Source organism: Tachypleus tridentatus, chromosome 13, assembly GCF_004210375.1.
Source record: "Tachypleus tridentatus isolate NWPU-2018 chromosome 13, ASM421037v1, whole genome shotgun sequence".
Classification (NCBI taxonomy): Eukaryota; Metazoa; Arthropoda; class Merostomata; order Xiphosura; family Limulidae; genus Tachypleus; species Tachypleus tridentatus.
Window position 1 is genome coordinate 16,194,523 of NC_134837.1, and position 26,597 is coordinate 16,221,119.

Genomic DNA, 26,597 nt, shown 5'->3' on the forward strand with positions numbered 1-26,597 from the left:
GTAAAATCCACATTTAAACAGCAATGTTTTCTTTCTCAAGTTTATTTGTTTGTTTTTTCTCACTGCTCTCCGCGCTTAAGTTCCACCCCCTTTAATACTAATTGTTATAGTACAGTTGTAATGCACCAACGTAAATTGCATTACGTATCACTGATATTACAGGTCACTTCTACCTGTAACAATATGGTAGCGAACTCGCAGTCGTTCAGAAACCATGACGTCATTATTATGGGTCCTGCCACGCTACATGTTATTTCACTCATCCCTAACACAGAAGCAAGAGAGAAAAGAAAGAAGACCAGGAATGTCATGTTGTCAAACGATCTAGTATTACTGGGTTCATAATTACATGGTATTCATTCTACTTCTCATCATAATCATCATACTATAACGGCACTCTTGCTTATATGATACTGGAAAAACGTTTTTATTACGCGATATACAAACCCCAACTTCGAGAAATTTTTACCCAGTGTGCATGTAGATTTGCAACAGAAATCACGATTTTCCCATTTCGCCTCCGTTTCCTGTCACGGATAATTTTATTTTCTCCATTCTTAGAGTATAGATATGACGTCATGTAAGTCACTTGCTGATTTAATGAACTGGAGCCATCTATATAATAGTACTGTTGTTGTATGTCCATGTAAACATTTCGCAGGGTGTGGATGGATCTTCATCAAAACTGACATGATGATTCATTTGGTGCATGGTGAAATACACAAAAAATTTCATTTTGCGGATTTGATGAGTTTTTTTTTTGTTTTGTTTTGTTTTGTTTTTTAACTACTACTTCATCCGTGTTAATGGATCTTCACCAATTTGGCATGAAGGTCTGTTGAGTTCATGACGAGATACGTGCAAATTTACTGTTTCACATTTTGTGTTTTAATAGGCGTTTTGTTTTTGGGTTGTTTGTTTATTTAATTACATATAAAGGAAACGACTTTTCGCGTCCTGAAATAACCTTTCATTAAACATGAACTTACAGGATACGGGTACCACAGCTGGTATTATTAAGTTTGTGTTTGTTCTTAATTACATGGTATTTGTTCTACTTCTCATTCTAATGTTATTACATGTTTTTATTTGATTACAACCGTATGATATTTCTTACAATTCTCCTTTTAATATTATTAAATTCATTTTTGTTTATTTCTAATCACATGGTATTTATTCTAGTTCTCAGATTCACTTCAAAGTAGGCGGTTTAAAAGAGGAGTATTGTTATTATTAACTTGACAGCTTTTATTAAACAGAACTCCAGATTAAGTTAACCAGTCTGTTTATTTTCTGGAATTATCGAGAAAATGTACACAAACCATGCATCCTTAATTATGTAATGTAAAAGGAAAGACAGCTAGTCAACAGCACCCACTACCAACCCTTGGGCTACTCTTCTTTACCAAAGATCCTCACTAACAGCACACCTACAGTTCCACAGTGCAGTGTTTTTACGGCAACGAGTGGCGAACCACAAATCTTCAGATTTACAATCCTGTTTCTCCAGCGATCAGAAAACTTCCAGGTAAAGTTGCATGGTTAACTTCTCAATCGTAAGACGTGGATAGTTTAAGGGCATGATTAATGGTAATCCATACTAATAACTGCTCTTATAACGAACTGGGTTTCATATGATCTTATTCATAAGAAACACGTTTTTATATAGAACTACACACAAATACGAGCTAACTTTCCTCCAGACTCACCTTAATCAAACCTCCTCGATGAACCGAAATTATTTCATTAACAACAGAAACGAAGAACATGTGCGGCGCTACCCTTGGAGATATTACTTTAAAACAAAAACAAACCTACTTTAAGGTTCTATTTCAGGGACGACTCGAGAGACGCTCACACTGAGTTGGTATGCTCGCCTAGTGACACAGCCTGGTTAGACACGACATGACAATAAACACAGTCTATACGGGGGTTGGATATTATTCACCATAAAAATCGCCAATGCAAAGCTTGAGTACAGTCTTTCTTATTACATTCAAGCTCTACTTTCCGCAACAACTACGGTCTATTCTTAGCTCCAAGTGGAGGTCGTTTAATCACACTCTTATCAGTGACGTACATTGACGTCAAACAACCAATCTAATTGTATATAAAAAAACAATCTCTTATAGGCTGGAGAAGCTAGTATACCAAGTTTAAAAAAATCTAGAAGCAGTCACACGACAACATCGATCAGCTTAGCTGGTGGGTAACCTGAAATTAATATATACACACGTCCACTTGTTGGCTGGACTTAATATCTTTATTACTTACACAGTAAACAAACACAGAACTGTTAATGAATATTATGTTAATAGGAAACAACACCCGTCGATAGAAACTTTAAACACTCGCTACGCTTTTCAATTTACACCATTATGAAAATGAGCAAAAAAAGCACTTTTAAGAGATCAGAATAGTTAAAACGTCTTCGACTGGAAGTTAATGTATAACAATAGAAATTAAAAGCCATGAATGCTATGAACCCAATAACTGGTATTCAAAACCAGTTTGTAAACGTCCGCTGTGTAATTTATGTTTACATATAACAACCGCGAGATTCTTGATGTAACCATACGTTTAATGACTTAAGACAATCCTGCCGGTAGTTCCAGTAACTACGTCGAATGTTTGCTTGTTAAAACAAAATATCGTAAAGTAAAACAACGGAAGTTTCTTGACATAAGAAGAAAAACGAAAAGTTTCTTCGTTGAGTAAAGTAAGTTAACAAAACTACCTGTCTTCATTCTAAAACTATACAACTGATCGTGAATTAATATGCAAAAATGTTTGTGTTCTCAATCTTTCATAGTAAGAAACATCTGAAACAGGTTCATGTAATTACTTCAACGTATTTGTTCTGTTCTAACACAACACTTTCAAGGTAAGGAACATCTGAGACAGGTTCATGTAATTACTTCAACGTATTTGTTCTGTTCTAACACAACACTTTCAAGGTAAAGCACATCTCTGAGTATCAATCCACTCCTATGGTATCCTGTCTAAAGACAAATAAATACGTTGTACGTTGCAATGGAGGAATAAGTACATCATGTATGTCATTCAAAACTGCTTATGAACACAAAAATATATGTAATTTTTAATATTTACACAACTGGTTTATTACCGAAATTATTGTTCAATACTATGAAATCTTCAATAAAGTAAAACACATGCTGCAAATAAGCTTTCACACAAGACCAACTAAAAATAAAAAACTGTGTAAACATACAAATTCCAGTTTTTCCCTGTTGGTTCTTCACAGTGTTAATAAAGTAAAACACATGCTGCAAATAAGCTTTCACACAAGACCAACTAAAATAAAAAACTGTGTAAACATACAAATTCCAGTTTTTCCCTGTTGGTTCTTCACAGTGTTAATAAAGTAAAACACATGCTGCAAATAAGCTTTCACACAAGACCAACTAAAAATAAAAACTGTGTAAACATACAAATTCCAGTTTTTCCCTGTTGGTTCTTCACAGTGTTAATAAAGTAAAACACATGCTGCAAATAAGCTTTCACACAAGACCAACTAAAATAAAAAACTGTGTAAACATACAAATTCCAGTTTTTCCCTGTTGGTTCTTCACAGTGTTAATAAAGTAAAACACATGCTGCAAATAAGCTTTCACACAAGACCAACTAAAATAAAAAACTGTGTAAACATACAAATTCAGTTTTTCCCTGTTGGTTCTTCACAGTGTTAATAAAGTAAAACACATGCTGCAAATAAGTTTCACAAAGACCAACTAAAAATAAAAAACTGTAAACATACAAATTCCAGTTTTTCCTTTTGGTTCTTCACAATAAAGTAAAACACATGCTGCAAATAAGCTTTCACAAAAGACCAACTAAAATAAAAAACTGTGTAAACATACAAATTCCAGTTTTTCCTGTTGGTTCTTCACAGTGTTAATAAAGTAAAACACATGCTGCAAATAAGCTTTCACACAAGACCAACTAAAAATAAAAAACTGTGTAAACATACAAATTCCAGTTTTTCCCTGTTGGTTCTTCACAGTGTTAATAAAGTAAAACACATGCTGCAAATAAGCTTTCACACAAGACCAACTAAAAATAAAAAACTGTGTAAACATACAAATTCCAGTTTTTCCCTGTTGGTTCTTCACAGTGTTAATAAAGTAAAACACATGCTGCAAATAAGCTTTCACACAAGACCAACTAAAATAAAAAACTGTGTAAACATACAAATTCCAGTTTTTCCCTGTTGGTTCTTCACAGTGTTAATAAAGTAAAACACATGCTGCAAATAAGCTTTCACACAAGACCAACTAAAAACCAACTAAAAAAAAACTGTGTAAACATACAAATTCCAGTTTTTCCCTGTTGGTTCTTCACAGTGTTAATAAAGTAAAACACATGCTGCAAATAAGCTTTCACACAAGACCAACTAAAATAAAAACTGTGTAAACATACAAATTCCAGTTTTTCCCTGTTGGTTCTTCACAGTGTTAATAAAGTAAAACACATGCTGCAAATAAGCTTTCACACAAGACCAACTAAAAATAAAAACTGTGTAAACATACAAATTCAGTTTTTCCCTGTTGGTTCTTCACAGTGTTAATAAAGTAAAACACTGCAAATAAGCTTTCACACAAGACCAACTAAAATAAAAAACTGTGTAAACATACAAATTCAGTTTTTCCCTGTTGGTTCTTCACAGTGTTAATAAAGTAAAACACAAAATAAGCTTTCAAAAGACCAAAAAAATAAAAACTGTGTAAACATACAAATTTTTCCCTGTTGGTTCTTCACAGTTTTCCCTGTTGGTTCTTCACAGTGTTAATAAAGTAAAACACATGCTGCAAATAAGCTTTCACACAAGACCAACTAAAAATAAAAAACTGTGTAAACATGTGTAAACATAAAACAAAAATAAGCTCACAGTTTTAAACATACAAATCTAGTTTTTCCTGTTGGTTCTTCACAGTGTTAATAAAGTAAAACACATGCTGCAAATAAGCTTTCACACAAGACCAACTAAAATAAAAAACTGTGTAAACATACAAATTCCAGTTTTTCCCTGTTGGTTCTTCACAGTGTTAATAAAGTAAAACACATGCTGCAAATAAGCTTTCACACAAGACCAACTAAAAATAAAAAACTGTGTAAACATACAAATTCCAGTTTTTCCCTGTTGGTTCTTCACAGTGTTAATAAAGTAAAACACATGCTGCAAATAAGCTTTCACACAAGACCAACTAAAAAATAAAAACTGTGTAAACATACAAATTCCAGTTTTTCCCTGTTGGTTCTTCACAGTGTTAATAAAGTAAAACACATGCTGCAAATAAGCTTTCACACAAGACCAACTAAAAAGTAAAAAATAAGCTGTGTAAACATACAAATTCCATTCCAGTTTTTCCTGTTGGTTCTTCACAGTGTTAATAAAGTAAAACACATGCTGCAAATAAGCTTTCACACAAGACCAACTAAAAATAAAAAACTGTGTAAACATACAAATTCAGTTTTTCCCTGTTGGTTCTTCACAGTGTTAATAAAGTAAAACACATGCTGCAAATAAGCTTTCACACAAGACCAACTAAAAATAAAAAACTGTGTAAACATACAAATTCCAGTTTTTCCCTGTTGGTTCTTCACAGTGTTAATAAAGTAAAACACATGCTGCAAATAAGCTTTCACACAAGACCAACTAAAAATAAAAAACTGTGTAAACATACAAATTCAGTTTTTCCCTGTTGGTTCTTCACAGTGTTAATAAAGTAAAACACATGCTGCAAATAAGCTTTCACACAAGACCAACTAAAAAGTAAAAACTGTGTAAACATACAAATTCCAGTTTTTCCCTGTTGGTTCTTCACAGTGTTAATAAAGTAAAACACATGCTGCAAATAAGCTTTCACACAAGACCAACTAAAATAAAAAACTGTGTAAACATACAAATTCAGTTTTTCCCTGTTGGTTCTTCACAGTGTTAATAAAGTAAAACACATGCTGTAAACATAAAAATAAAAACTAAAATACAAATACAAATCCAGTTTTTCCCTGTTGGTTCTTCACAGTGTTAATAAAGTAAAACACATGCTGCAAATAAGCTTTCACACAAGACCAACTAAAATAAAAAACTGTGTAAACATACAAATTCCAGTTTTTCCCTGTTGGTTCTTCACAGTGTTAATAAAGTAAAACACATGCTGCAAATAAGCTTTCACACAAGACCAACTAAAATAAAAAAAACTGTGTAAACATACAAATTCCAGTTTTTCCCTGTTGGTTCTTCACAGTGTTAATAAAGTAAAACACATGCTGCAAAAGACCAACTAAGCTTTCACACAAGACCAACTAAAAATAAAAAAAAAACTGTGTAAACATACAAATTCCAGTTTTTCCCTGTTGGTTCTTCACAGTGTTAATAAAGTAAAACAAATAAGCATGCTGCAAATAAGCTGTTAAACATACAAATTCAGTTTTTCCCTGTTGGTTCTTCACAGTGTTAATAAAGTAAAACACATGCTGCAACTTTCACACAAGAAACTAAAATAAAAAACTGTGTAAACATACAAATTCCAGTTTTTCCCTGTTGGTTCTTCACAGTGTTAATAAAGTAAAACACATGCTGCAAATAAGCTTTCACACAAGACCAACTAAAATAAAAAACTGTGTAAACATACAAATGTTTTTCCCTGTTGGTTCTTCACAGTGTTAATAAAGTAAAACACATGCTGCAATAAGCTTTCACACAAGACCAACTAAAAATAAAAAACTGTGTAAACATACAAATTCCAGTTTTTCCCTGTTGGTTCTTCACAGTGTTAATAAAGTAAAACACATGCTGCAAATAAGCTTTCACACAAGACCAACTAAAAATAAAAAAACTGTGTAAACATACAAATTCCAGTTTTTCCCTGTTGGTTCTTCACAGTGTTAATAAAGTAAAACACATGCTGCAAATAAGCTTTCACACAAGACCAACTAAAAATAAAAAAACTGTGTAAACATACAAATTCCAGTTTTTCCCTGTTGGTTCTTCACAGTGTTAATAAAGTAAAACACATGCTGCAAATAAGCTAAGCTTTCACACAAGACCAACTAAAACTAAAAAAAAAACTGTGTAAACATACAAATTCCAGTTTTTCCCTGTTGGTTCTTCACAGTGTTAATAAAGTAAAACACATGCTGCAATAAGCTTTCACACAAGACCAACTAAAAGACCAACTAAAAAAAAAACTGTGTAAACATACAAATCCAGTTTTTCCCTGTTGGTTCTTCACAGTGTTAATAAAGTAAAACACATGCTGCAATGCTGCAAATAAGCTTTCACACAAGACCAACTAAAATAAAAAAACTGTGTAAACATACAAATTCAGTTTTTCCCTGTTGGTTCTTCACAGTGTTAATAAAGTAAAACACATGCTGCAAATAAGCTTTCACACAAGACCAACTAAAAAACTAAAAACTGTGTAAACATACAAATTCCAGTTTTTCCCTGTTGGTTCTTCACAGTGTTAATAAAGTAAAACACATGCTGCAAATAAGCTTTCACACAAGACCAACTAAAATAAAAACTGTGTAAACATACAAATTCCAGTTTTTCCCTGTTGGTTCTTCACAGTGTTAATAAAGTAAAACACATGCTGCAAATAAGCTTTCACACAAGACCAACTAAAATAAAAAACTGTGTAAACATACAAATTCCAGTTTTTCCCTGTTGGTTCTTCACAGTGTTAATAAAGTAAAACACATGCTGCAAATAAGCTTTCACACAAGACCAACTAAAATAAAAAACTGTGTAAACATACAAATCTAGTTTTTCCCTGTTGGTTCTTCACAGTGTTAATAAAGTAAAACACATGCTGCAAATAAGCTTTCACACAAGACCAACTAAAATAAAAAACTGTGTAAACATACAAATTCCAGTTTTTCCCTGTTGGTTCTTCACAGTGTTAATAAAGTAAAACACATGCTGCAAATAAGCTTTCACACAAGACCAACTAAAAATAAAAACTGTGTAAACATACAAATTCAGTTTTTCCCTGTTGGTTCTTCACAGTGTTAATAAAGTAAAACACATGCTGCAAATAAGCTTTCACACAAGACCAACTAAAAAAAAAACTGTGTAAACATACAAATTCCAGTTTTTCCCTGTTGGTTCTTCACAGTGTTAATAAAGTAAAACACATGCTGCAAATAAGCTTTCACACAAGACCAACTAAAATAAAAACTGTGTAAACATACAAATTCAGTTTTTCCCTGTTGGTTCTTCACAGTGTTAATAAAGTAAAACACATGCTGCAAATAAGCTTTCACACAAGACCAACTAAAAATAAAAACTGTGTAAACATACAAATTCCAGTTTTTCCCTGTTGGTTCTTCACAGTGTTAATAAAGTAAAACACATGCTGCAAATAAGCTTTCACACAAGACCAACTAAAATAAAAAACTGTGTAAACATACAAATTCCAGTTTTTCCCTGTTGGTTCTTCACAGTGTTAATAAAGTAAAACACATGCTGCAAATAAGCTTTCACACAAGACCAACTAAAATAAAAAACTGTGTAAACATACAAATTCCAGTTTTTCCCTGTTGGTTCTTCACAGTGTTAATAAAGTAAAACACATGCTGCAAATAAGCTTTCACACAAGACCAACTAAAATAAAAAACTGTGTAAACATACAAATTCCAGTTTTTCCCTGTTGGTTCTTCACAGTGTTAATAAAGTAAAACACATGCTGCAAATAAGCTTTCACACAAGACCAACTAAAAATAAAAAAAACTGTGTAAACATACAAATCCAGTTTTTCCCTGTTGGTTCTTCACAGTGTTAATAAAGTAAAACACATGCTGCAAATAAGCTTTCACACAAGACCAACTAAAATAAAAAAACTGTGTAAGCATACAAATTCAGTTTTTCCCTGTTGGTTCTTCACAGTGTTAATAAAGTAAAACACATGCTGCAAAAAGCTTTCACAAAGACCAACTAAAATAAAAAACTGTGTAAACATACAAATTCCAGTTTTTCCCTGTTGGTTCTTCACAGTGTTAATAAAGTAAAACACATGCTGCAAATAAGCTTTCACACAAGACCAACTAAAATAAAAAAAACTGTGTAAACATACAAATTCCAGTTTTTCCCTGTTGGTTCTTCACAGTGTTAATAAAGTAAAACACATGCTGCAAATAAGCTTTCACACAAGACCAACTAAAAATAAAAACTGTGTAAACATACAAATTCCAGTTTTTCCCTGTTGGTTCTTCACAGTGTTAATAAAGTAAAACACATGCTGCAAATAAGCTTTCACACAAGACCAACTAAAAATAAAAAAACTAAAAAACTGTGTAAACATACAAATTCTAGTTTTTCCCTGTTGGTTCTTCACAGTGTTAATAAAGTAAAACACATGCTGCAAATAAGCTTTCACACAAGACCAACTAAAATAAAAACTGTGTAAAATACTGTGTAAACATACAACATAAAAAAAAAACTGTGTAAACATACAGTTTTTCCCTGTTGGTTCTTCACAGTGTTAATAAAGTAAAACACATGCTGCAAATAAGCTTTCACACAAGACCAACTAAAATAAAAAACTGTGTAAACATACAAATTCCAGTTTTTCCCTGTTGGTTCTTCACAGTGTTAATAAAGTAAAACACATGCTGCAAATAAGCTTTCACACAAGACCAACTAAAATAAAAAACTGTGTAAACATACAAATTCCAGTTTTTCCCTGTTGGTTCTTCACAGTGTTAATAAAGTAAAACACATGCTGCAAATAAGCTTTCACACAAGACCAACTAAAATAAAAAAAACTGTGTAAACATACAAATTCCAGTTTTTCCCTGTTGGTTCTTCACAGTGTTAATAAAGTAAAACACATGCTGCAAATAAGCTTTCACACAAGACCAACTAAAAATAAAAAACTGTGTAAACATACAAATTCCAGTTTTTCCCTGTTGGTTCTTCACAGTGTTAATAAAGTAAAACACATGCTGCAAATAAGCTTTCACACAAGACCAACTAAAAAATAAAAAACTGTGTAAACATACAAATTCCAGTTTTTCCCTGTTGGTTCTTCACAGTGTTAATAAAGTAAAACACATGCTGCAAATAAGCTTTCACACAAGACCAACTAAAATAAAAAACTGTGTAAACATACAAATTCCAGTTTTTCCCTGTTGGTTCTTCACAGTGTTAATAAAGTAAAACACATGCTGCAAATAAGCTTTCACACAAGACCAACTAAAAATAAAAAACTGTGTAAACATACAAATTCCAGTTTTTCCCTGTTGGCATGTCTAATTTTGCCAGTAATTTTCTTATCAGTAGAACTGTTGAATCTCATACTATTTATAAAACTTACACAAAACATTCCTTCAGGCTTAATCTGGAGTAACATTTCATATTGCTTTTAAAACTGATTTATCTTGCTCCTAAACCAATACACCACAAAATAATTTGAAATATGCACTGGTGAATACCAAACTTTAATAACATTGAAACAAAGCTGTGTTCATCTGATTTGAAACTATTAAATCATGACCGAGATGATAGGTATGTATAAAGTATGAAATTATGGAGGTGAAATTCTATTTTCTATTTTCATTTATCTAGTTGTAATGCTGAAATCAAAGCATCTCAGATCTAGGGAATAACGGAAAACTTTAACAAAAAAAAAAAGCTTCCAAGTTATTTTAGTTTCTCATAAAACTCAAGCACGATATTTTCAATTAAAGTTTCAACAAATAAGGAATGAGAATTGAAACAGCAGGGTGTCATATTTGCTCATCACCACAGCTTCCATTAAGCTACATGGCTGCACAACAATCAGTTAAGTACTGTGCACTTCATTCTTCTAGCTGCACATATCCTCAGTAATAATTAGGAGTTTTAACATGATGATGGCCTTAATGACCATCACAACTGATAGGCCTAGAGCCCAAATAACCAACTTGTAGCATTGCAAGGTGGTGTAACAAAGTAATAGCATCAATGGTCTAAAAATATGTCAAAAGCCGTGTCATCAAGTTCATTGACTTGCATTCAGAATGTTATTGAACTTCTACTGATCAAATTGTAAACTATAATTCATATCTTAATATTACATACAAGTTCATTTCTTAATTTAAAGTAAATATTAAAAGAACACATTTAAATACAGATTTCAGTGAGTCACATGTTGACTGCAGCACTGTTTACAATTAAGTACTTGTTATGTCAAAATACTAAGTCTATAGTTTTGTACAAATTAGGAACTCAAAGAACTAATTTTACACTATGTAAAACAAATTTTGTTCCTGGAAAGTATGTGTTATTTCTTAATTGCTAATGTTGTAAAAGTATAGAAAATGGCCATTATTCCCTTCAAGTTTTGCTTTTGTGACCTGGATAATGAAATTTAGAAATTAACCTATTTTCTATGTAAAAACGGGCAAATTTGCACATTTTCATTTAGATAAGGTCTGAACAAAACAACATATGAATCAAGATTCACATGTATATATAGTAAAGTTATACAAAAATGAACAAAAATGTTTAGAAGTGAGTAGTTTTTCGAGATTTGAGACTAAAATGTAAATCACTTTCACGTATCAACCCCCAAATATAGTCTCCCATCATATTTCCGTTATATGCCCCTTGGCAGCGGTGTTCAAAGTCCAGTATATCTTGGTGGAAGCGCTAACCTTGCTCCTCTGAGTATGCTCCCATGTTATTCTTGAATTTGCCAAGATGAGCATCAAAGATATGGACTTTCAGGGTCATCCTGCAGCCCATTTTGGTGTAGTTCTTCACCAGAGCCTCAACCAGTTCCACATAATTTTTGGCCTTGTGATTGCCCAAGAAGTCCCAAACCACTGCAATAAAGCTGCCCCAAGCTTTTTTTTCCTCCTACTGAGCTTCTTGGGGAATTCTGTGCACTCCAGGATCATCTTTACTTGTGGTTCAATGAAGACACCAGCTTTGACCTTTGTTTCAAACAGCTTAGGGAAGTCTCAAGGTACTTGACAGCTGCAGACTCCTTATCAAGAGCTGTGATAAATTGTTTCATAAGACCCAATTTTATGTGAAATGGTGGGAACAACACCTTATGGAGGTCCACTAGAAGCTCACACTTGACATTGTGCCTTCCCACAGAGAATTCAGTCCATTGTGGCCAATGCCTCCTGTTGTAGTGCTCTGCAGTGCCCCTGCTGTCCAAAAAGCAGAGATAACAGGGAAACTTGGTAAAGCCTCCTTGGAGACCCATCAGGAACATCACCATTTTGAAGTCTCCAATAACCTTCCAGCCATACTCATCATACTTCAAGGCTTCTAGCAAGATCTTGATGCTGTTGTATTCCTCTTTGAGGTGCACTGAATGAGCCAAGGGAAGAGCTGGTTCTTGATAACTCTCTTAACTTTTACAACATTCTTGAAAAATTCTTGTAAGTTTGAGAAAATTTTCTATCAGCTACTCAGCACTGAATCTACCTGTAATGTTCTGGAAAATGGGTAAATTTGAAAATTTCATTACCAAGGTCACAAAAGCAAATTTGAAGAGAAAAATGGGTCTTTATCATTTGCTTTAGGCATGAGCAATTGGGAAATAACACTTACTGCCCAGGAACAAGAAAAAGTAAAACTTTTGTTACATAGTGTTATGAAGCTAGAATATCAAATAAGAACCTTATATCTTTTTATTATGCTCAGATATGGCTTATGTACTGAATCAAATGCAGTAGACCCATTCACCTCTTTCCATTAGAAATGGTCTTATATAAACTTACTTCAATGTATGACATGTGAATAACCAATCAACAGCTTAGAATGCCCCCCAGAGTGGTCTTCCTGCCATTTTAATATTTGAAAAGGCTGCAATATTCTTTTGATCTAAGATTTCAATGATGTAAGGGTTGTCTTTAGTCTACTCAAAGTTTCATATTTTTTAAATCTAAACATATGTTAGCTACCAAGCTCAATAAATTGTAGTGGAATTCTATGGTATCAGTGTATTTATTTATTTTTTAGTTATTCAACTGTGTATATACATAAAACCTAAAAAAATGTTTTTGTTTGATATCCTACATGTGCAAAATTTGAAAAGGCTTAGCATCCAACATCCAGCAGCAACTGAGTACAAAAGCCATTAAGAAAAAGAGATAATTAGTTGCTTTATTTCTTGATTTATTGTTCTATATGTTAAGAGAAATAAGTTTAATAATTTATTTCTAAATAGTAATAACATATATATAATAAATGTGATTGTATATTACAAAATACTAGTCAACTGAAACAGCCAAAACAGGGAAGACTAAATGTCAGTTTTATATTAATGGATATGTAAAATGAGTGTCCTGTAATGTTAGCTAGGCATGACTGAAAGGCCAATATAATGAAAAATAATAAATATATGTGTGTGTGTGTGTGTGTGTGTGTGTGTGTATAAAACTTAATCAACTTAGACTGACCATTTGAACTTTTGTGTTATAATATGCAGACATTCTAACTTGAAGAAAGCATACTTTACATTACCCATGTTTTTTTCTAAGATGATTATGAGATTGGTCAAGTGATAGACCCCATAAAGTTAGAGTACAGAGAATATAAAGGCTTACTAAAAAGAAATATCTGAAATGTACTAGGGAAGTTTCAAGACATTACACAAATAATACTTGGAGATTTTTGGGACGAAGAATAGTATTTTTAATCACAACATGAAATCACTTAGCACGAAACACTATTTTTGTAAACAAATCTTCGGTACAAATATTTCATTAAAAAACTTATTTTTTTCAGCATAAAATATTTGTAATTTTTACTAAATGTCTGCCAAATTTTGTGAACATACACAGCTATCAAAAGTTACAGTGAAATTACTTAACATGTGCAAATGTGTAGATGAACTCCTGTATATTATAACAAGCCCATTGCAAAAGGGTTAATACAGAGTTTATGTAGCTTGTATGTCAGAATCTGACAGATGGGAAGTTTAATTTGAATATAATGCTTTTTTGTTAGCTATATCAGCCTCAAGTTCAACTGCACAAGAAAAACACAGCTTCATAATTTGTCCTTAAATCTCTGTAAATAAAACAAGTCACTAACTCTGAAAAAGTAAAGACACAATACGGAAAGAAAGTACTTAAATCTTAATTAAATACAATGAAATCATCATGCCTGAACTGGGATTACTGATGCACTATGATTATTAGTATGTATTAACTGACTACTCACAGCTCAGAGTTTTCTGCGAGATCTTGGATGCTTGAACCACTGTTTGTGTTAGACGACTTTGAATCATCACTAATTCCTTCTTGAATGTTTGAATCCTTGATAGTATACATCTTTGAATCATCACTAACTCCTTGGATATCTGAATCCTTGCTAGTGTATATCTTTGAATCATCACTAACTCCTTGGATATCTGAATCCTTGCTAGTGTATATCTTTGAATCATCACTAACTCCTTGGATATCTGAATCCTTGTTAGCGTATATCTTTGAATCATCACTAACTTCTTCAGACTGGCTTAGACTCTGGTCAGATCGTGACAGTAATGTAGTATTTATTCCTAAAGTCAAATTTCAAAATTACAGAAAAGGTTTATATCTGCCAATACACATTACCAATTTCCTATAAAATTATTTGTAAGAAATTTTTGCATTGATTTCTGAACCTCTATAAAAATAATTTAGGTTATGCACAATTCTTTTAAATTATGTGCAAAAAAAATTAAATAATAATTATGCAAAACATTGTACATACAAAGTATTCTAAACTTACCTTCATTAATCTGAGTTTCACTGCTGGCACCATAAAGGTATGAAAGTCCCGAATCAGTTTGAAGATTACATTCCTTAGATTGTTCAACTAATTGAAAAACAAACAAAATCAAAATTAATAAAACACAAAAATAATTGAAAAGAACTAAAGGAAGAGAGAAGCAGTTCCTTGTAAAAAAGTGCTATAAATAAGTTCTCACCTATCAAAATATCAAAGGAATTATAACACTTTCAACAGAAAAGTGTTACTTTATCATGCACGCACACACACACAAATGGCTTCTGAATAATCTACAGAATCTGCGTTTTCTCAGAAAATCAGTACAGCTTTCTACATGTTCTCTAAAACATTCATAACTGTAAAAAACTCCCAGCCAAAACAGATAAAAGCAGAACACCATTTATCTCTTCTCATATATTGCACTTCAGTGTCGAATAAACAAAAAATCACATAATCAAACTTAGGAAGAACAACTCTTTCTTGACTGGTGGCTGAACAATGGAGAGTAGTGCTGTATCACTTAGCAACTCCTACAATTTGTCACATAGTCAAACTTAGAAAAAAAAACCAAAAAAAACTAACAGATTTTGTTTTTAACTTTTTTTTTATCAATAAATTATGTTCATTACACAAAGAAATATTTAATAAATATCTTCTGTTATTAAAGTTTTCCAGCAGAAGCCAATTGTGGAAGCAAGCATTTTGTCAACTTGTACGTGTATTAAAAGCACAGTTACAATCTATTTGTTTAGTTATCAGGAAAGCTCCAGTTTCATTAAACGTTAAACATTTTGATTTAAAAATTATGTCACTCATTACATTTTATAATAATAACATACTACTTATTTCCATTTATAAAATTCTAACAGAATTATAAAAGCAAGTCTTATTTCCACATCTATTATTACCATATAGAAAATGTTACATACATATTTACATATAAAATTCACTGGTTTACCTACATATTAATTTTTATTTTTTTAATAATTAAACTGCAACATAATAAGAATAATATTCTAATGTAAACAAATACTACATTCATTTTACATGTAAAAGACAGATTTTTTGCCACTTTTCAAGTTTAAAACTTACACAATGATAGGTTTAATATGCTAATGAGTACTTTGGCAAGTCTCATGTTAAATTTACATATAAAATTGTAAACAAAGCATTCATGAGAGACATCATTAAAATCTACATGCATAAGTTAGGAACCAGTGTAAATGCTTAATAAATCTTTCAGCAGATCTTACATAAATGCCAACATAAAATGCTTTTACAGAAATAAACCAATTACTTTCTGAAGTCTCTAGTCTCATCCAATAGTTACAGTTGAATTTAGTTTGAAATCAAACTTTTCACATGTGTAAATAAACTCGAGGCATAAACAGGTATTCTTATTCTGTGTGATAAACAGCAAAACCATAAGAAGACAACAGCTTTATGAAGGTAGTGTGTGAGGGATGCGACAATGTGATGGAAACGTGTTAAAATTTAACATGTAGAAGTTAATAACTAAAAGTATTCCACCTTTTTCCTTATTAATTATACAGTATACACAAGAACAAAATCATCAACAAATTTGTGGAATAGTACTTTATTTCTCCAACAAAGTACCTGATTTTATATATTTGGTATAGAAAGTACATAAAAATTAAGGTTAGTAGTTGTGTTTTACAGAAAATATTAATAATAATATTTTAAAAACTCAAAGTATTAATGTTATAGAGATTAATTTTTCTTATATAATTGGTACATCTGGCTCAAACAATAATTATTAATTACTTCAAAATCTATCAAGATCAGCTTAAATAAACCATTTTGTGCAATAATAAACAAATTACTACCAGACTCATGCTGACCAAATTCTTAAATATACTTCAGAATATGTACTGTGGAAAAATATATAATAATGTTCTGACAGAAACATGCATGGTTACTTCCTTAATGTATTAACTAACCCTGTTTTCGATTTTTCCCTATAATGTTTTCCATTATACCAGACATTCTGTTTCTGCTCTTGTCTTTCTTGTTCGGAAAGGTACCCACACATTTTTCTTCCACTAGTTTCACACATGATTTGTGAATGTTCATTTCACAATCTGAAAAAAACAAATAATTAAATTTCATATAAACAATGTTTAAACATGCAAGAGGTAATTAACCATGACATTCAGACTTTTACATAAACTCTGTAACTAGTTTACAAAATCAGCCATAACCACAATTCATAGATTACAAAATAACTTTGAAGGTGACACAAAATATTTCCTTTCAATAGAATCAAGTGAGGAAATTTAAATTTCTCTATAATTACAGATATGAATGAGATTCCAAGAAATACAAAATTTTATGCCCTTTTGTGACAACAAGTTTTGAAATTTCATAAAAATCTGGTTATGAATACATATACAAATAATGTTAAAGATGACACAAAATATACCATGCCTTTTAATTAAGTGAAACTAAGATAAAAATTCAGAAGACTCAGTTGCAATTACTTTTGAAAACAGTACTGGTTTTTTACAAACATTACAATGAAGTAAACACCAAACTTGAGGACAACTATTATGTAAACCTAGTTCTGTCATGTGAACACAAGAAGGTGAATAAATGAACATAAAAGACAAAACATAAAATGAAGATTCAAAGGAATTATTTAAAACCCAAGTTTTTCCATTTCACCTAACAAAGACTAAGAAAGGAACTTCTGTTACAGACAACTTTTACTATATCCCTTTGATACCCTTTTATCAGTTAGACATTTATCAGAAATTACTAGAACAGAAAACTCCTACTGTACACCTTTAACATTCTTTTACAACCTATGCTTTAACTGGACCAGATACTCACCACTGATGGTCCTTTATACTTTCATTTTCTTAATTTCAGTTTTAAAAAATATATATAGTTTGAATAACCATTTATAACATTGTTTAGGCTATGAAATTTTCAGAATTTTATTGTGAGACTGTTTTGAAAACAATTTTGAAAATCCTATCTTTCATATTTTGATTACAACTGATTTTACTGTTGATCAGAAAGTTCCATTTTATATAGAAAGATATATAGTCAGTTTCAATTTGACTGTTCCATTTTATATAGATAAAAATCTAGTCAGTTTCAATTTGACTGTTCCATTTTATATAGATAAAAATCTAGTCAGTTTCAATTTGACTGTTCCATTTTATATAGATATATATCTAGTCAGTTTCAATTTGACTGTTCCATTTTATATAGATATATATCTAGTCAGTTTCAATTTGACTGTTCCATTTTATATAGATATATATCTAGTCAGTTTCAATTTGACTGATATCAATTCAACATAAACATTTTTATACTTTATTTTGATTACTGCAGCAGTCACTTTCAAGCTATAAATCCTGAGAAATACCAAAGATGTTTTACTGGAGACATAAGACACAACTTTTAACAATGGTGACAAACAAAATTACCTTTTAGGTAAACTAATATTTTTGCTAATAGTATGGTTGGTTGAGATTATTACATTCACTAAGTATAGTTTACTTTCAATAACATTAATAATAAGTTATTTTATTTACGAGCAATGCTTGAATACAATAAACCAAACAATGATTTGATTCATTTACATTTTACAATTCTACCATACCTATTAAATCTAACTAACCTAAACTTCATTTTGTGTAGATTATTTCCACAGCTTTCAAACAGATATAATTTAACATAAAAACAATTTCAGAAATGAAAATAAGTCTAAAGATCTATAACAACATTTTCAGATCTGTGGTGTGTCCCTAAGCCTTTTAATCTATAACAACATTTCCCAGATCTGTGGTCTCTCCCTAAGCTTTTCAATCTATAACAACATTTCCCAGATCTGTGGTCTCTCCCTAAGCCTTTCAATCTATAACAACATTTCCCAGATCTGTGGTCTGTCCCTAAGCCTTTCAATCTATAACAACATTTCCCAGATCTGTGGTCTGTCCCTAAGCCTTTCAATCTATAACAATATTTTCCAGATCTGTGGTCTGTCCCTAAGCCTTTCAATCTTCTCATTATATTTCTTTATACATTATTGCAGTTACTACATCTACTCAATTTCCTATAAAAACCACACATTATTCATTTTACACACACATTAGTAGTTTATAATCTGTCTATCAATCATTTCTGTAGATGAGCTTTATTAGTAACTGTTCAGGTCACAATCTATGATATCATACACGAAAACAAAGGCTAACGAAATAAATCCAACAAAAATGAAGGAAAATCAGGTGGGAAACTAAAACTTGTTAACTATAGTATATTCTCAAGGAATGGTAGTTCATTAGCAAACATAAATCTATGTTCTGAGAAGTGTCAAAATAGTACTAAAAAAAGTTCTCCTCAAGAAACGTTCCTCAGAGCTACACAGAAACAAAAGTTTGAGTTTAGTTTTCATTTCTGTTTGCAAAGTACTCCCAATGAACATTACAATATGATAACATATTAACTCTAAGATATTTTTAAGTCAAAATTTATTGAAACAGAATTAATTATAATTATAATTTTTACTTAACTTTTGAAATTTGATTTGTAAGTGTGCATCCAACCTCTGAAAGGTGCTCACTGGTCACAACAGAGTTAAGATATTTATAGGTTTACAGTACTAGTAATTATGACAAATACAATAAAACTATCAATAACCATAAACTACTTACTTTGACACTGATATCCTTGATTTCCAACTCCCCATATCACTGCCTGGCAGTGACTGCAGCTTGTCATACAGTAATAGTGTTGTGGCAGAAAATTATGATGTAGAACAGATATGGCCTTGAATAATAATAATAATTATATCAAACATAAGCTTTATAACTACAGATACTGTACAAACATTTAGTCAATCATTTTACAAATAAAAATGTTAGAACTAAAAACTGAAAGGAAAAAAAAACATTTAAGGTAACCACTCAACAAATACACACAATTAAAGCCATATTAAAGAAACAAAGGGGCTTCATTTTACATTTAAAATAAGGGATTCTAAAATATTTTTTGATGTTTTATTAATATATGTCTATGCTTAAATTAAAAACAAACAAGTGCAGGAAAGAAAAGACAACAATATATCAGGATATGGAAAAAATCTCAACAAATTTCAATTAATACAAAATAATGAAAAATCATAATATTACTATTTTGATATAAGGATATTTGAAGTAATAGGAAACCGTAATATACAGAAACCCTAATTTTGATTAGTTGATTATTTATTAGACATTAATTAATTTCATTACTACTTTTGCTCACCTAATCATTGGAATAGCAAAAGTAGTAATAAAATTAATTAATTTCTAATGTCTAACTATGGTCTTTAATAAATGAGGTATTTGTCTCTGCTTTTCCTCAGTTCTGTTATTACTGTTTTTGCACTTAAATCATCAGCAGGTACAGACTGAAACGGGTTTGTAAACAGGTTAATATCTTTTTAATAAAAGAACCAGAGGTAATTCAAAATTCACCTTGAGACAAGAAGTGATAAGTAGAGAGGAGTTTAAGTTGTTGTGGTTGTTTAGAACTTTTTTGTGGATGTGTTTTTAGACTTATTTAAATTCCAAATCAAATATATAAACATTTACCTTTTTGTTTCTTTGTAAGAACCACAGCTTTTTTTCTTTTGCCACAAAAATTGGGCACCGCTCAATCAAATTAACAGCCTGCTGACTCTTGACTCCAAACTGCTTAAGAACAGTAGCTAGGGCAGCAACCAAAGCTGATGTTTTGTCATCTGCCTTTTCAAGATCTTCCCTGCAGTAGTAACGTACTTTACTTCAGTCTCTCAGCAGTAACGTACTTTACTTCAGTCTCTCAGCAGTAACGTACTTTACTTCAGTCTCTCAGCAGTAACGTACTTTACTTCAGTCTCTCAGCAGTAACGTACTTTAGTTCAGTCTCTCAGCAGTAACGTACTTTAGTTCAGTTTATCAGCAGTAACGTACTTTAGTTCAGTCTCTCAGCAGTAACGTACTTTAGTTCAGTCTCTCAGTAGTAACGTACTTTAGTTCAGTCTCTCAGTAGTAACGTACTTTAGTTCAGTCTCTCAGTAGTAACGTACTTTAGTTCAGTCTCTCAGTAGTAACGTACTTTAGTTCAGTTTATCAGTAGTAACGTACTTTAGTTCAGTCTCTCCGTAGTAATGTACTTCAGTTCAGTCTCTCAGTAGTAACGTACTTTAGTTCAGACTCTCCGTAGTAACGTACTTTAGTTCAGTTTATCAGTAGTAACGTATTTTAGTTCAGTCTCTCAGTATTCGTATAAGTTGTAATTTTACTGTCAATGCTCTATATTATCTTATCAGTTAATAAGTAAAATCTCAAATATTTCTAGAAATACAGATCTAATATACAAGTATACTTACGAATACTTTTCTAGAATTGGCACCAAAACCTGTTCTATAATTTTCAACTCCTTGGTTTTATCCTGCATGGCTTTTTCTAATTCACTGTTGGAAGGTCCAAAACTATTCCTGCAACCTGCAAAGAAACAGATCTCATTCAGTAACTTAAGAATTTCCATGCATGAAGAGATGCTAACATTTGTTTTATTGAAAGAAATTATCTAATACACATAAAAACTACAATTTTTTCTTGTTAGAGTACATTCTATATTCAGTGTAAAAAACTAACAACCAATTTTCCAATGAAAAATAGATTATTGTATTTTCATAAGTACCAAAATGCGATTAATGTTTCATGCAATTTTAAATGTTGTATTTTAATTTGAAATTTCTGTTAACTTTTGACTAAAAGAACCTATCTCAGTAGATTGAAACAACAATTACTCCAGATAAAAAAAAGATGGCTAACTTAATATACAGGTTTTACATTTTAACTTATAATGCTTATAACAAATGTTTGATTAATTAGGTATCCTTGCCGTTTCCAACATTTTTAACTGGAATCCCAGTACCTCACGTTCAACTAAGAAGATACATATTAGTATTAAACCCACATACTAAGCTAACAGTACAATGTAATTCTCATAACATATATCACAATAAGTTAAAAATAAATAAACATCTTTACCAATACTATTAGTGACATTCACACTAAAGACAGAAAGACTGTACAACTTTTGTCAATGTTTGTAATCCATTATTTACTTCATGTATAAAAGTTGTCTCTCATGTCTGATTTGATACACAGACTAAGCTTGTAACATAAAAACATAAATTTAGCAGTAAATTTATGTGAAATTCAACTCTCAGTTGTTTATTCTCTTTACTATTTACAATCATGCCAGAATTGTTCTATGCTGGCTTAAAATAACAAAGCCTAACTAACCTTTTACATCTAAAATCTGCAAAGCTTTTGTTGTTGTTTTGGAATATGATTTATGTCACAAATTATCATCAATAATTGTGATTTATGATCAAATTTTAAAAAATTACTGAAAAATGATAAACTAAATGAACAAGAGTATCAATGATTTGCTTGAGAGAGAGAATACAGTAAAAATTCTTATGAAAGTCTATGTACAAACAACAACAGCACAGCTGGGTCAAAGTGATCATGTTGCTGTCATTTTTATAGTTAGGTTCAACACAGCTATACTTTGATGTATATCAATAATATATATCAATATGTATATCAATATCAATAAACTTAGCATCAAATTATAGTTTATAGTTTCTGTTATAAGCTTAATTTCACAATAAAGCATCTAAAATTGTAAATCTTCATTTGTCTGTATCACAACACACACCGAGTTGCCCGTTTTAGATTTTGTAGCTCAGTTAGAAAGCCAAGAAAATTATATTAGTCTTATGACATTCTATTTATATCAGTGGCAATATTTTGCAATCTAATTTGTATATTAGAATAAAATGTTCTGAAACTATGTTATTGTTATCAGGATGTAAGGCTAACGTTTCATGTAGGCTTCTACTGCATCAGTATAAAAGCTCAAAATAGCCAATATTTCAGCAGTATTAAATTTGTTTTTTTATATTGTTATAAAAGAAACTAAAATAAAAAAAATGAGAACCATATTAGGACAAATAAAAAAACTTAAACAAGTTATCACACAACACTTGGTCAGAGCAAGAATGACTGTAATTTGACAAGCATGTGCTGACACTTCAATCCTTTGTTTATGTAGGGTTGTCTATATAATAAATAGCCACACTATATGGCCAAAAGTATGTGGACATCCTTCTAATTAGCACACCTAATGCTAACAGGTGCATAAAATCAAGCATACAACCATGCAGTCTCCATAGACATACACTGGCAATAGAATGGGTCATACTGAAGAGCTCAGTAACTTTCAACGTGGCACTGTCATAGGATGCCACCTTTCCAATGAATCCCTTTGTCAAATTTCTGCCCTGATAGAGCTGCCCCAGTCAACTGTAAGTGCTGTTATTGTGAAGTGAAAACATCTAGGAACAACAACAACTCAGCCATGAAGCAGTAGGCCACACAAGCTCACAGAATTGGACCCCTGAGCGCTGAAGCACATAGTGCATAAAATTCGTCTATCCACAGTTGCAACACTCATTACTAAGTTCCAAACTGACTCTGGAAGCAATCAGCACAAGAACTGTTTGTCGGAAGCTGTATGAAATGGGTTTCGATGGCCGAGCAGCAGCACAAGGCTAAAATCTCCACGTGCAATGCCAAGCGTCGGCTGGAGAGGTGTAAAACATGCTGTCATTGGACTCTGGAGCAGCGGAAATGTGTTCTCTACAGTGATGAATCATGCTTCATTATCTGGCAGTCTGACAGACGAATCTGGTTTTTGCAACTGCCAGGAGAACACTACCTGCCTGAATGCATAGTGCCAACTGTAAAGATTTTGGGAGGAGGAATGGTGGTGTGGGGCTGTTTTTCATGATTTGGGCTAGACTCTTTAGTTCTAGTGAAGGGAAATCTTTATGCTACAGCATACAATAACATTCTAGAGAATTGTGTGCTTCCAATTTTGTGGCAACAATTCGGGGAAGACCTTTTTGGTTTCAGCATGACAATGTCCCTGTGTACAAAGCAAGATCCATGAAGACATGGTTTGCTAAGATTGGTGTGGAAGAACTTCACTGGCCTGCCAGGAACCCTGACCTCAACCCCATCAAACACCTTTAGGATGGATTGGAATGCCGACTGCAAGCCAGGCCTTCTCGCTTGATCTAACTAATGCTCTTGTGGCTGAATAGGAGCATATCTCTGCAGCCATATTCAAAAATCTAGTGAAAAGCCTTCCCAGAAGAGTGGAGGCTGTTACTGCAGCAAAGGGAAACCAAGTCCATATTGATGCCCTAATTTTGGAATGAGAATGTTCAACAAGCACATATGTGTTTGATTGTCAGGTGTCCACATACTTTTGGCTATGTGGTGTATATGCATTCTCTAAGAGGGCCTAAGTGCAACTGAAAAAAACAACAAAAAACTACATGAAAATTCTATCAGCTTTAGCCATAAAAATAAGTAGTATGTTATAGTGTGCAGTCAGTACAGAAAGAAAATAGAGTAATTTATATTTATTTTGTATTTTTGTTACATGGTGGTTAAATTGAAGAGAGTCAATACATAAAGAAAATAAAAATAGTTTTAAAGAAAAAAAAATTCACATTTCTAAAAGTTATATAGATGGAATATGAAAACTGCATGATGTAAAAAGTGTCATTCTCAGCATGTATATCATATTTCACTCAGACTGACTTGGTAAATGCTTCATAAATTCAAAAACAAATCTTTAGTAAAAATAGTTAATTAAAAATCTGAATTTTTATGAACAGCTGACTTCTACCATTTTTTACTAAAAGCCTGCTAAAGTTGATGAATATATAACTGAAACATTAAAAGTCATAGTGTGTATACTTTCATTATTACAAGGCATGCAAAAATGACCAATCTTTGACCATAATCAATGATAGAAAGTTAAGCCTACAAACCATAATTAGTGATAGAAAGTTAAGCCTACAAACCATAATTAGTGATAGAAAGTTAAGCCTACAAACCATAATTAGTGATAGAAAGTTAAGCCTACAAACCATAATTAGTGATAGAAAGTTAAGCCTACAAACCATAATTAGTGATAGAAAGTTAAGCCTACAAACCATAATTAGTGATAGAAAGTTAAGCCTACAAACCATAATTAGTGATAGAAAGTTAAGCCTACAAACCATAATTAGTGATAGAAAGTTAAGCTTACAAACCATAATTAGTGATAGAAAGTTAAACCTACACATACAGCTCAGCTCTTCTGTTCATATTGAGACATTTTACACACTTAATTTCAAAGTTTTAAACACCTTTATTATTAATGGTATGTCAATACAATTAGCACCTGAAGGTAGTTTATAATTCAAAGCTGTATAAGATTTAGTTTCTTAATTTCAAAACAAAATACTTAAAAACATTCTCTATGTTCAATTCTCTTGTCATTTTATGTTTGAGTACTTCCAGTTTTTTTTAGTTATATGAACTACAAAATCTCAACATGGTCTGCCTAACCCTACAATCTGAACATGAATGCTATCTGTATTATTTTAGAAAACAGATAGAACATCTCACACAGAAAAAGAAGAAGAGGTGGAAAAAGCTGGGCCTTACCAATATGGGAATTGAAGAAAATACGCAAATGAATAAGATAGTGTGTTGATGTAGTAAAGGATTTCTCCAGCTTTATGAGAAATCACACTAGAGCAGCTTTTCAAAGAAGTAGCAGGTATGGGCAGTGACTAATTCAGCATTAGAAGAAGCGAGCAGTATCCATTCATTCATGTAATGGTTAGTCTGGAAACCTAAAAAACACATACAGAGCTAAAGGAAAACAAAAGTGAGGTAGGACTCATGGACTCATAGTGACGTGAGGTGTCTCCAGATAGGAAAATAGCCAAGACAAAGCTATGATAGGTCTAGAAACTCCAGTGTTTTTGAAGATGGTAGTTAAATCCTGATTGACCCGACTGACAGCTCCTTTGTGCAAGAAAGTCTTGTGCACACTTGGCAAGATGGCTGGATGAGATACAATCCTGAGGAGAAGGGAAGGAATCTCAAAAGTGAATAGAGGGGAAGCAGAACTGAAGGCACAACCCATATAACCTATGAAACTCAAGTGTATTAAAAATAACGCACAAACTAAACATACATAAAATATTCATTACTAACAAAACTTAGAAGTGTGTGGAGTCAAAGTACATAAAAATAGCAAACCAGCAAAATTATGAAAGTCAACATAAAACACTAAACAACACCTAAATTACAAAACCACTAACGGAACTTAGAAAACAAAAGACCCTTAAATACCGAACATACAAGTCCATTCAAAGAATCTACAAGACAAAAAACACAAAAGTAAAAACTACCTGAAGAACATGAGAATAAAAAGGCACCCAGTTAACAATAACAAATTTTGACTTAAATCTAATCTCCAATTATACATGACTAGTAAAATAAAAATTACAAAGTAATTAAATTGAAAGTCAAAACTACCAAAAATGATAAATCAACAACAACAAATTTAGCAGAAGTTAAAATTCTCCTAACAGTAAAGATTGTGCAAAGCCAGTGTATGTATGAAAAACAAAGTAATAAACTATAAATGCAAGGTTAAACTGAAGGTAACCTAGATAACAAAAGATGTGTAACAATCTAACTTACCAAACACTTAGCACAGAACATATTGAAATAGCAAAAGATGTGTAACAATCTAATTTACCAAACACTGAGCACAGAACATACTGAAGGGTTAAATTATGAAGTGCAAAATTAGGTCTATCCACACAAGCTCTCATAAACTCACTAAACATCAGCATACCTACAAGGAGTGAAGAATGTACACTGAAAGACTTACCACAAATTTCCTGGGAAAAAAGAACAATACT

General features: G+C 31.8%; 1 protein-coding gene across 1 annotated transcript in view; it reads right to left on the minus strand.

Moving 5' to 3' along the window:
• Positions 1 to 26,597, minus strand: part of LOC143240749 (uncharacterized) — a 145,440-nt gene that overhangs the window by 58,788 nt on the left and 60,055 nt on the right. The window contains exons 17-24 of the mRNA XM_076483711.1: positions 21,129 to 21,243; positions 20,350 to 20,518; positions 19,429 to 19,543; positions 16,705 to 16,845; positions 14,744 to 14,830; positions 14,195 to 14,531; positions 12,092 to 12,171; positions 1,710 to 1,795 (exon numbers count right to left, since the gene is read on the minus strand). Coding sequence (XP_076339826.1) covers positions 1,710 to 1,795; positions 12,092 to 12,171; positions 14,195 to 14,531; positions 14,744 to 14,830; positions 16,705 to 16,845; positions 19,429 to 19,543; positions 20,350 to 20,518; positions 21,129 to 21,243 — 1,130 coding nt within the window. The remainder of the gene's footprint in view (positions 1 to 1,709; positions 1,796 to 12,091; positions 12,172 to 14,194; positions 14,532 to 14,743; positions 14,831 to 16,704; positions 16,846 to 19,428; positions 19,544 to 20,349; positions 20,519 to 21,128; positions 21,244 to 26,597) is intronic.